We start from the raw sequence: 13,035 nt of genomic DNA on the forward strand, positions 1-13,035 counted from the left end.
ATTAATGAACATAGTTCATTGTTGCTCTTAGTGTCTAAGATCTAAGTCCACATAAATAAAAGTATTTCATTTTAAATATTAGGTACTTATACAAATAAATTCCACTCTCAAAGGAAACTAGGTTTTCTATCTTAAAATAAAATTCTCTCCCACTATTCACTTATTTAGTCAGATAAGTTGACACAAGTTTTTATTTATCAACCTTTAACTATACCTTAATGATAGTAAATGAAGTGAAATCAGAAAAGAATGAACATTACTTCGAACACTAAACCAATTCTCAATTTCCCACTGACGAATGACCCCAAACAGACTACCAAACTAATTCACACACCCAACAACTTGAAACTCCAGCGAATACAGCAACGAGCTCATATCGAAAGAAACCATCCATATGACGTCCACCTTTTGATCGCAAAAGCACTCTCATCTCCCATCCCCTCTCCGTAACTCCCCGACTTGCCCGCTTTTAACGGAACAAAATCTCCTCCTCGGAAGAGCGGAAAGTCCCGAGATATCCTGAAATCGGCTGCCACCTGAAATTTTTGGCTCGCGCGGAGAGGTGCACGGCAGTGGGAGTCGCGGAAGAGTAGTTGATGAGGTAGCGACCAGAATTGGGATGAGTGGGGGTCGCGGGGGGGAAAGAAAAGAAAAGAAAAGAAGGGCGGCAGGGGGGGTTTCGGGGGGAAGAGAGAATGACACCGTTCGTGTGTTACTCATTGTTTTGCCGATGGTGGTGGTGGTAGGGGCACGACGGTGTTAACCACGTATTTACCAAACGACGAGCGTGTGGTGGTGGTCGTTCTAGAACGTCAGATGCTAGTGACGAAGGAAGTGGCTTTCATTAGTAGTGCCGAGAGTAGGTGGTGGTAGTGCGAGCGCCGCGGCACACTTCGCTCGCGCGCCTCTTTGTAAGTTCCTCAGCGTATCACGCACCTCGCGGTGTTCACTCCCGCAGGTGAGACAGTTCCCTCGCAGCTCCCTCAGAGCTCCCTCAGAGTTTCCTCAGAGTTTCCTCAGAGTTCCTTCAGAGGTGAGATAGTTCCCTCAAAGTTCCCTCAGAGCTCCCTCAAAGTACCCTCAAAGTACCCTCAGAGTTCCCTCAGCGTCCCTCAGAGTTCCTCCTCGGCCGAGGCTCGTCGCGCTATAGTTTCTCCCTGATCTCCCTTGTCCTTCGCTGGCTGTTTCGTGAACCGTGTTTACGGGGGATCGACGGGGGGCAACCGAATGTGTTCAACCGCGAGCGACGGCCTCGGCCTTGCGACTGTTGCCGCTGTGCCGTGTCACTGAGAGGAGACCGGAGAAGGAAGACCAGCGGAGTCCTACCCGGAGCAGTTCCGTCTCGCCACGTGCTCCGCTCGCTGCTCGGGAAATTGTTCAGTGCCCGTCACCTACATTCTGCCTGCTCTCGGCCCACTGCTTCACCGCGATTCCATCTGCGTCTGTGTGCGGCGAATCAGGTAATCCCGCTTGTCGCGAAAAATCGGAGAGCTTCTCCAGTTCAGGGTACTGCCGCTGCGAATGCATAGGTGCGAATGGTTTTAGAGATTGAGGGCTTTTCAGTTGTCCTGGATTCTGTTTTTGAGCCACAGCTCTTTTTTTGTTCCTCGGGGGAAGACAGAATTGCCGTAATATCGTATTCGTGGAACGCTGGTGCAAGATTTATGGTAGATCGTAAGTGGTGTTTTTCATTTTTTTTGAGATTCCTTTTGTCTCGAACAAAGGATTTTTGGATCTGGAGAGTGGTGTTTGTATAGAAATTGTGCTAGTTTCGAGTTTTTGTTTTAGTTCAAATGGAATCCCTTTTGTCTCGAAAAGTGACAATTGCTGGTGTTGTGACGTTTGTAAGAAGTTGAATTTGAATGGGTGCTACTTTTGATTTTCTTTTGTCTCAAGAAATGAGAATTTCTCGTGTTGTCAAATGTATATAAGTTGCATGTATGTTGTGTTAGTTCCGACTTTTTATTTTGTTTTCCGTCAGATTTTTTCATCTAAAAAAATAAGAACTTTGTAATATAATTTCTAAATTGCATGTAACTAAGTGTTAGTTTTGATTTCTAATATTCTGAACTCATCCTTAGTGTAATTTTTCTTACCTTGGAAAATGAACATTTTCATAAAAATAATTTAAATGAACATAAGTTGCATGTAAATAAGTAATTTTTAGTTTTGACCTTTTAGAAAGTGACGTAGTGTATTATTATATTAGTGTATTTGTGAAATATTAATATGAATGTCATGCAATTAGTGCTTGTTTCGGAATGGCTAAAATTTTGAAGTAGTGAAAAATGAGGACGCAGACTGGTGATCAATTATTGTTCTCTTTGTTTGATTACCACGTAACGATCGTTCCATTTAGTGTAAGATATGTGTTGAAGAATGTATTGGATTGCATTTACTTGTTTTGAAGAGAAACAGAGCATTTCTGACAAAAAGTGAAATATATTCTCTACACGTAGTAAAGGAGACTTAAAAATATAAGAGAAAGTGCATGGTCAAGTTGAAGCGCAAGGATAGCGCTATCAAATGTGCCATTTTAACTCTGCATGAATTCTTCATTAATTTGTTCCAATTTAATGTAGTTTAAATACCTAATATAATGTATAAAATCAAACTATGTGTTTATTCTCATAGTATTATAATTATAATTATAATTAATAAGACCAGTTCTACAAATATTTCTAGGTATATCTAAAACTACAAATTCCTTTCGTCATAAATTTTTCTACTGCAAATCTGTAGAATATATATGTCAACACTTGTTAATTTTTAGCTCCCATACAAATATATTAAAGTCGACTAATGTTAAAAATGAACATTTTCTATTGCAATAATTTCGAAACATATTCCAAGTATTTCATGTTAATACAAAATGGTTTAAAGATCAAATAACAGTGCAATAATTAGATAGGCGATGTTTAAGCTTCACTATGCAAAAGTTGTAGATTTTAAATGTACTTTCTTAGTTTGACCTACAGTTATACTCGAAGAATTTAAGAAGAGGATACAATTTTGATGTCGTTTCTATTTGTACAGTTTAAGTAATATTTATAGGCTGCCAGCTTTAAATACTACCAATCTTTGTAAATATTCCGCAAAAGTAGGCGTCAATTGATCGACGACTAATTCCGTCGCCGTCCAGTGATTGTAACCCAATTTTGTTTTAGCAAAATCTGGTATTTTTAGGTTTCTGTCGCAATCATTTAATAACTATTTTACTCTTTTTACGTTGGATCGATACAAACAGATTGACCTTAAATTATTCTTACAATTAGTAGCTGTAAAAGCAATAAGGGTACAATAAAAAGTAAAATTATGTATACATTAGAAAAACGATAAATACTTACATAAAGTTACAATTCTAAATTCTCAGAAAGTAGAATTTAAAATATTTTTTCACTTTTTATTTTTTGTAATACCAAAAAGTCGACAATAAAAATATTAATAATTTAAAACTATTTGTTTAAAGTCTAGCCACTTGAAATTTGAAAACTATTACAGCCTTTTGAATGAGTTTCATGTTATCTTTTAGCATACTACATTAAAGGCAGATAGTAAAGATAGTTATATAAACAAAGTATTAAACAATTATTTAATTAAAGTATAAAATAAGTTAGAAACTAAAGTAAAAAGGTTACAAATAAATTACATTTCCAAATTTCTGCACAAGTTTTTATTGCTTATAAAGAAATTAAATTTATTTTAGTATGTTCTTCCTGTTTTCGCTAAAAGAAGAATTACCATATTACATGGCCGATCAAATTAAATGCTTCCTCTCTCCAGTTTGTTTTGCATCACAATAAACATCGAAGGCGTTTTAAAATTCAGTGTCAAGTGACTCACTGTGCACACCGCTGTTGTGCACGTAAATTTCTATCGTTCCAACACGTTCCCCGTGATTTACATGCGCGCATATCAAAAGTCGATCTAACTTTTACGTACAGCTGCGCTAGAAATCACTTTTCTAAGTGAAACTGTATAGCTTTTTCACCTATTAACTTCGAGATCCATTTTTCAAAGTCTTTACATTGAGAAATTTGAAATTTGAAACAATATACAAAGAAAAAATGTGTCTACATCCTTTACTTTCGAAAATAAGATTTTTTAATAACTTTATTAAGATTCTCTATATTTAAAATTTTAAAAAGCTCGCATAACTATAAAAAACAATTAAACAATTTCAATATCTATACAATATCTATAGTTTTACAGTATTCTATATTTACATAAATAACTAATATATACAAAATACATTCAGAGAAATAAAAAAAAACTAATTTGTAGTAAAAGAATGTATTTATAATATATTCTATCAACTTTGATAATTTAGTGATTAATTAAAGGAAAAGAAAATGTGTTACCACCTGTATTGTAAATACATAATTAATTTCCATAAAAGAGATTAACCACAAAGTTAGTAAATAATTATACTATGAACTTTTTATTATCGGTGCTTTGTTGCTCGATTCACAGAATGCATCGACTGATTTTCCTCTTCGTCTCCGTTTTCGGAGCGTTTCATGGAACTGCAGCTGCCTCGCAACACATTAACAAAGATCTCTCCAGTCACTACAATGCCCGATTTCACGTATATGAAGAACCGTACAATATCGACTACACATATCACAATTACGACCAAATGAGCCGTTTTCTACGGACAACATCTCTTCGCTTTCAAAACTTAACTGCCTTATACTCAATAGGAAAATCCGTGAAAGGTACGCCACTGAAACTTATTCGTATTGTTTGTACAATTTTATTCTTTTGCATTAAGACAGTCATTTTATTTTCTTCTAATTTAAGAAGTACTTTCTTTTTACTGTTTTTCAATTTTTAATTTATTGTTTAAATTTGTTTTCCCTTAATTTGTATTTTAAAGCGTCAGTTTATGTCTTAAAAGACCAGCTTAAATTAATTTAATATACAACACATGAACGTTTGTATATGTTGGGAGATTATTTCGGGGAATTACGTTATTTAAGATAATTTATGTGGAAAGAAGTACATAACTGGGGAAACCCACTTTTCAGGTCGTGACTTGTGGGTGATGGTTGTTTCCTCCTCGCCTTACGAACATATGATTGGAAAACCCGATGTGAAATACGTGGCCAATATACATGGGAACGAAGCTGTGGGTCGTGAGTTAATGCTACATCTGATTCACGTGAGTCCTGTGATATACTCTGCGCGCTGTCATTAACCCTGAATAAAGTGTGCGATATACGCAAGTACTTAGCTGTGCGTGTTCATACTGTTACACATAAGTTAAATGCACATATTTCTACATAAAGCATCTTACAATGACTAATAAGAAATTTATGAGCGATTTCTTTCTTCGTCGCTCTGATTAAATACGCGAATTTATGCCAGCAATTAAAATGATCTATGTGCAGAACAGAAAAAATTTCTCTCTGGCATTTTTAAATAAGATTGTACTATCTTACTTGCATAAGACAGTTTTAGCCTGTTTCAAATTATGAATCATTCTTATTGTATTTCATCATGTTTGGTCTTGCTCTACCTGTATCAAGTTATTTTATATTCAGATGTAATGAAATTGTTAGATTGTACTATGGAGCATGTTCCACGACAGGTGTCGCAAATTTTAAGGGAGGATTCTACATATTAAAACAAAACAAAAATCAAGAATGACGAAAATGCGTGTCAGGCTTTGTTTCAGAGTTATTAAGGGTGCGAACACATTACTGTCTCGTCACGTGAACTCAAGTTATATACTATAGCAAATTTATAGTATGAGCTGAGGTTCTTCGCTTGTTTTAGATCCATTTTGCTATAATATAAAACAAATTTGTAACTTTGTAACAAATTTGTAAACTGTAATATATGACGTGATAATAGTGTGTTCACACCCTAATTATGTTTGACTTGGGACTTATTCTACTGCTGACGTGCCCTAATCAGGTCAAACACACGTAGAATCACACCTTAAAATTTCTAACATCTATTATGGAATACTCTGTATAGAAACTATTTAAATTGTTTTAAAATTATTTTTGATAAATGGTTACATGATTCTTATATACATACTTATTAAAATTTTAGTTCACTATACATATTTAATAGATATTACTATTTGATATTATTTTGAAACGCCAAGTTATGTTTCTCATTTATAGTATTTTGTGACGAGTTATGGATCAGATCCATATGTCACGTGGCTCCTGGACAACACTAGGATTCATATTCTCCCTTCCATGAATCCGGATGGTTTCGAGGTTTCAAAGGAAGGATATTGCGAAGGCGGACAAGGAAGGTGAGACAGGCCATAGGGTTTCGTATTATTTCAGACACATATTTCTTTAAATATTCCCAATTGAAAAAGATAAAAAATTCAGTTTTATATTATAAAAGAATAATGATTCAACGAAAAAATGTTCGAATAACAGTACAGTTTATTTTATACGCGTATTTAAATTAATTTAAAAAAAAAAAAAGAAATATGTACTTCGTTGTTTAAATAAATCAGTGGTATTAGACACTTCATATCACCAAGCAGCTGTATAATCTTGTAACAGAATTGAACATTTGGGAAATCTTTAAATTAAAAATTATGTTTGTATTATTTTTTCACAGATACAACGCGCGTGGTTTTGATTTGAACCGTAACTTCCCTGATTATTTCAAGCAGTACAATAGGAAAAGCCAACCGGAAACGGAAGCCGTGAAAGAATGGGTATCCAAAATTCAATTCGTTTTATCAGGAAGCTTACACGGAGGTGCCTTAGTCGCTAGTTATCCATTCGATAATACGCCGAACTCGCGTAAGTTTGTTTTTATACAAATTATAATTGCTCTTATACTTACTTTATAATTTCTTTTCTTACTAATAAAACAGTAGCTATAATTATAGAAGTATGCAGTTCATTAGGTACAGTATACAGTTTAATCTTCTCATACTTAGCATTTCATAGAAATATCTGTAACTAGAAATTTGAAGAAATAAAATTGGAAAACAGTCTCTTCATTTAAAAATTTCAAACAATTTTCTTTAGCTTCATTTGTCCGAAAACAATATTTATTTACAGAATTAAATAATTAATTATTTAGTCACAGATATAAAACTATTAAAGAGCTTTTCTTCTTTTATTTTCTGATTAATAAAACATTAAATAACTGTAATTATAAAAGTATACAATTTATTAAGCACTGTTTAATTAATTTTCTCGTATTTGTATTAGCTTTTTGTAGAAATATCTGAAGCTTAGAAATTTGCTGAAATAAAATTGTTCAGTTTTATTTGACCTAACACGTTACTTGTACAGAGAATCAAATAATTAATTATTTATTAACAGATACGAAACTAGTGAAGAAACTTTTTCCTCTTGTTTTGCAATTTTTCATTTGATCCATTGTTAACAAGTAAATTATATTACGCAATAATTAGTATCATTAGAAGCAATCTCATTGTACTGTGTGACTTTTCATGCTGTCAGGAATATGTCGGTCAGCGCCATTATGTGCAGGTATATAATGTATTTCCCAACCAAATGAACTATTGGAGACCTTTACGCGATCATCAATTAAACCTCAGTCTTTATGTAAACCAAGTTTCAATTGGTTTATTGACTGCACACGTTCTATCGTATTATTTCACTACTTTCACATTCAAATTTCAAACGAAAAAAAAGTAGATCTTCATTTTGGAAATTGGATTCACACTATTTTCCATTTTCGTTGAATTAGAAATTAAAATTATACGTAATTGCATAATGTATATATTATTTCCATTGAGCTCTAGATTTATACAAAAAAAATGTAGTGTTTCAGAGTTACACTTCGGCGCCAAGTATTTCACCGGATGACGACGTGTTCCAACATTTATCGTTAGTGTATTCACGGAACCATGGCTCCATGTATCGAGGACTGCCGTGTTCTCCATCCCAGCCAGGATTTAAGAATGGCATCACCAATGGCGCCCAATGGTACCCCCTAACTGGAGGAATGCAAGACTTCAACTATGTATGGAATGGATGCATGGAAATCACACTAGAGCTTTCTTGCTGTAAATATCCGCCAGCTTCTGATTTGAAATTTTACTGGGACGAGAACCGTTCGGTGAGTTGTGAAATTGAAACGATTATTCCCAAATAGCACACGATGTCTTGAACATGTATATTTTATATCCATTTTATGCCTGAACGTATTACGACATGTCTAGACGTCTTTAAAATATCAAATAGCGTACGTTTTAAAAACTTAAGATTTTGGATATTTTAAAGACGTCTATTTTTTGTCTGAACATTTTATTAATAATTTAGATGTCCTTAAGGCGTCTTATGAATGTTTTTTAAAAGGTCCTACAAACATACTGATTTGTAATTTCGGACGTTTCAAAGACGTCTTTTGGATATTTTTAGGGCTTTACTGGATATCTTTAAGACGTTTTGTATTACAGTTGTTCAAACAAATCATTTATCATTGAAAGGTTTATGGGAAAAATATAAAATAGCAAATTTTAGTATTTCTTCGAAAATGAAATTGATTTTTCAATATTAATGTCACAATTTCATGTTTTCTAATTTATATCGAACTAAAAAATTTCGAATTAAAAATTCTTTAAAATTGACATTCTCTCTTTTTCCTATGAACCGTTCAATTAGGTATATAATTTAAAAATGATTAAAAGTAATTAAATAATTAAGACTTTGACACGACAATTAATAAATAATAAATTTTTGACTCATTTTATTTAAACTTATTTTTGAATCGTTTTTAAATCTATTTGTAGAATTATTAACCACTTACTTGTAAGTCTTTAACTTGAATATATTTTCTCATATGTTTTTTTTTGGCATTTTTAGGCTCTTATTAAATTCTTAGGTGAAGCTCACAGAGGAATACGTGGATTTGTCATTGACGAAAACGGAAATCCTATCGAGAGAGCGTCCATTAAAGTGAAATCGCGAGATGTTAGTTTTCTTACCACGAAACACGGCGAGTTTTGGAGAATTTTATTACCAGGAGCTTACAAATTAGAGGTAATATTATAATTTCTAAACTAAAACACAATATTTAACAGTTCCGTATGTGTAAAAAAAATTATTTAAAGCAGAAAAAGAAAAATATATGTATGTATATAGTATACTGTATAAAGTCACCAATCTTTGTTTTTTCTAAAGAAACGTATTCTTTATTTAATTACAAATTATGTTCAGTGATTCGCTTCTTTAGAATTATTTTCCTTTTCTAATATGTAGAATATCATTCTATGTTGTAGGTATATGCAAATGGATACCTCCCCAGAGATATAGAATTTAGAGTAATGGAACAACATCCAACGTTCGTCAACGTAACGTTATACAGAGCTAGTGTAAGTACATAAAATTTATTTCCTTCTTTTAAAATCGAAATATCCTTTTTTTGCACGATATAACAAAATTTAACAACAAAATCCAGTAAGTACTGGTATAAAATGCAACTTTATTTAACAAAGATCCATTTAACTAACCAGAAAACAAATACTTCTTAAATTGCTGCTACCACCCGAAAACTAATACTTCTGAAATCACTAAATCTTGTTATCCTTGAACGTCTTTAAATATCCTGTCGTTTCACAGAAATTTTCGCAGTTCTGAACTATTTCTGTACCTTTAAATCCAACCTACTACTTCCAATAAACCTACCCTATTTTCAGATTTCAGTTAAATCTCTTTAATACAGTTTCAGATTTTCTGCTCAAATAATAATCACTATAACAATACACTGCTTTGCTCGCCAAATGAAATTTCGAACAGTGACCTAAATAACTCAGACCTTTAACCAAAAGCTATTGATGAAAATCGCGAAGAACTAAATGCTCGAAAGTAATCCACATAATTAGGTAGTTTAAATATTTAGAAAAGACAAGAACAAAGCATAATGAACTTCAGTCATTAAAGCTTTGTTCAGATTAGTCAAGTTACTGGAATCTAAACAGCTTGAATGTAAGTAATTTGAAGCAACTTGACCAATGTGAACCTGTTATTTTACTTGACTTGAAACATCCCTTTAAGTTTCTATTCTAAGCACGTTCACATTACTCAAGTTAATTGAATTCAAGTGGTTTAAATACGAGTGATTTGGGGCAGTTTGACCAATGTGAACGTGTTATATCACCTGACTTGAAATATTCTTTCAAGCTTTAAGTGAAGTTGACGTCCTTTCAACTTCTCCTTGCCTTGAAATACACATGAATTGATCTATAATCTATACCATGATGTATAATGTACCATACAAGGAAAACTTTAAGTACACGGATAAACATGTGAACATATAACCAAATAACCAGCATGCATTACCTCTTCCGACGCCATTTTTATTATTTTTGCATTACAGCTTGAATTCAAGTTACATTTGAATTCAAACCACTTGAATCCAAGTAACTCGACTTATGTGAACACAAACTTGACAACTGCTTGAACTCAAGTGGCTTGAATCAAGTAACTTGACTAATATGAACGAGGTTTAAGATACTGATGGTGTTCGTGTCCCTAACATTACTAATTAATTAACATTTATGATGTAACGTAAACTTGATTAGTTGTGAGAGTTTATCCTCGTTTGTGTCTCTAATAGAGGCATCCAGGTGAGGATGAAAACGGATCTAATTTCTACAACGAAAACAGGGACCACGTTCACCGAGATCATGTGATACATTTTCGACCACATCCTGGAACCAACACAGCTTCCGACTCAAACAGCGGAATTTTCTCGTCCCTCAGTAATGGGTTCAACTCGTTCGTTAGTAATTGGTTTGGGTGATTAGTCTTAAGCTAACAAACAGTTGATTCGATTGCATTGTTGTTGTTCCATACAAACGCCCCATTGACTCGTTTCTAATCAGACCAAAATTTTTAGCGCCAGGCAACTGTACTGAACGTAAGAACAATAAGATATAAATTTGTTATATTGTTAAAAATATTGAGATATTATAATGTTATTGAAATATTTAAATATGAAAGATATATTTAATTTTAAATATAAAACATATAGTATATTTATATTTAAATATGCGACATAAACGGTTAAAATACGTGAATATTTTATTGTTGATGATGTTACGGTTACGACTGTTAATCGATTGTATGAAAAAATTAATACGAAACTAAATGTTTAAAATGATCCACCTGATAGGATGAAATAATATAGCGATGATGAACATTTCTCAGAATTTCGAGAGGAGCTAGTAAGAATGAAATACTGTCAAGTTCAAGTGCACTTCTAGACATTCTAGTACAGTATACATGAAGATATCTTTGTTTTCTTCTTTTATTTTTGCAATAGTTCTTTTATTTTGCAGTAGTAATTTCTAAAGTAAATATCGAAATTTATGGATTTTAAAATTACTTTTAGAAAATTGCTTTTGATCTATTTTTCTTTATTTTTTAGTAATTTAGTTAGTGAATACATTTCAGAATTTATCTTCAAAGTTCGATTTTTAATGTTTTTCCAATGCAAATTATACGTGTCACCTATTTCTCTCTAGTCTCTTCATAAAGGAAATTTTAATCTTTTATTGAAAAATATATTGGGGCACAAGTTAAAGTACTTCTAAATCAATGAATATGAAAATTAAGACCATACTACATAATCAGTACAATTTATATGTACTTATTTTATAAAATTGTATTATATTCAATTCGCAAAATAGAGAAAACTTATGAATTTTCTCTAAATCGAACATTTTATAATAACAAAAATATCAGTATAAAAATAATTCCTTGAAGAACAAATTTACCTTAGTTTGTGAACGCAAGTATATCATCGTAAGAAAAGGTTCTGAACGTGGCCGAAATTTCTTTCAATTTTTAAGACGACTAAAGTGATCTCGTGAATAATTGAACCACTAATTTATTTCACATGTATTTCTTATTTGTTGGCCTTGCATACAATTTTGAATTGTATGTGTAAGTTAGAGAAAAATAAAGGACTTAATGTATTTTTATTTTTACATTAAATACATAGTATATTTTTTTAGAAAAATCTATAAAATGAGATTTTTATATAGCATACACATCATATATTATATTTATTATATCGTATAATATCGTAGTGTAGCTACTAAATAATTATTACAAATGTTAATTGAGAAACTGAATCTATTTATTAATGAACGCAAATAGGATTACAATTATACGATAGTTAAAGAAATTTTATGTCGAGAAAAATTGCCTACTACATCTATTTGCTTGCAGAAATAATATTTATCTAGGATACATAGAATGCAATTGATACTAGATCACGAGATAATTACGCACATAAGATCAATATGTGTTCAATATAATCAACTAATACATAATTGCAATGTATGTCAGTATCAGTAAGATTTCATAAAATTGCCTAAACCATGTCTCCTTAAATGAAAAAAGTAGTATTTTTGCAATTAATAGTAATTTATTTGAGGTTGTATATTTTACCATCGATTGACCAATTAGAATTTATCATATAAAAACAAAATAAATTATAATTTTAAAATACAGTTTTTGACACGAAAAATTTGCCGACTTCTATTAATATAAGACTCGTGTCTAGTCATTTCTAAATTCCATTTTTACGTAGATTTAAAATTTCAGTAGTTTGAAGTTATTCTTTATAAGTTTAAGAGCATAAATTACACCAAGAAAAATTATATAATACATTGTTAATTGAGTTACCTCAAGTATAGTGTCCTAATGGTAATTTCAGATACCAATATCTAAAACAAACTAATGTTAGAATATTGGAAACGTTTATTTTCACTATATGAGCGTATTTTTTAATACATATTGTATATTACAGATTTTAAAATATGATCTGTTACGAAAATGCATAGTTTTTCTATAAAAATCATAAACAAAACAACAAAAAGATATAGTTGCAAAAGTTACAACGTATACATTAAATTACAAATGTTTAGTTACACGTATGTAAACATATATTTGTCATTTAAATGGTAGTAGAAACGCAGACTTAATTTCAGTAAAAAATAAAAAAACAAAAGCAAGGGAGAAAGAAAAAAGGTTTACTTTAAAGAAATAGTGACTATAGTAAAAATAT

The 13,035-nt window shown here is 31.9% G+C and overlaps 1 protein-coding gene across 2 annotated transcripts; it reads left to right on the forward strand.

Moving 5' to 3' along the window:
* Positions 1 to 1,240: 1,240 nt before the first annotated feature.
* Positions 1,241 to 11,441, forward strand: LOC143180400 (carboxypeptidase D). 2 transcript variants are annotated; one of them, XM_076380099.1, is made up of 9 exons: positions 1,336 to 1,460; positions 4,474 to 4,718; positions 5,031 to 5,164; positions 6,138 to 6,274; positions 6,595 to 6,782; positions 7,781 to 8,076; positions 8,823 to 8,999; positions 9,239 to 9,331; positions 10,576 to 11,441. In XM_076380099.1, exons 2-9 carry the CDS (start codon positions 4,475 to 4,477, stop codon positions 10,759 to 10,761), a joined length of 1,455 nt encoding a protein of 484 aa, XP_076236214.1. In that variant the 5' UTR covers positions 1,336 to 1,460; position 4,474; the 3' UTR covers positions 10,762 to 11,441. The 2 variants fall into 2 exon arrangements, with proteins under 2 accessions (XP_076236215.1, XP_076236214.1); XM_076380100.1 differs by lacking the exon at positions 4,474 to 4,718 and having other exon boundaries at positions 1,241 to 1,460.
* The last annotated feature ends 1,594 nt before the right edge of the window (positions 11,442 to 13,035 follow it).

The sequence above is a fragment of the Calliopsis andreniformis genome, chromosome 6, assembly GCF_051401765.1.
Source record: "Calliopsis andreniformis isolate RMS-2024a chromosome 6, iyCalAndr_principal, whole genome shotgun sequence".
NCBI lineage: Eukaryota > Metazoa > Arthropoda > Insecta > Hymenoptera > Andrenidae > Calliopsis > Calliopsis andreniformis.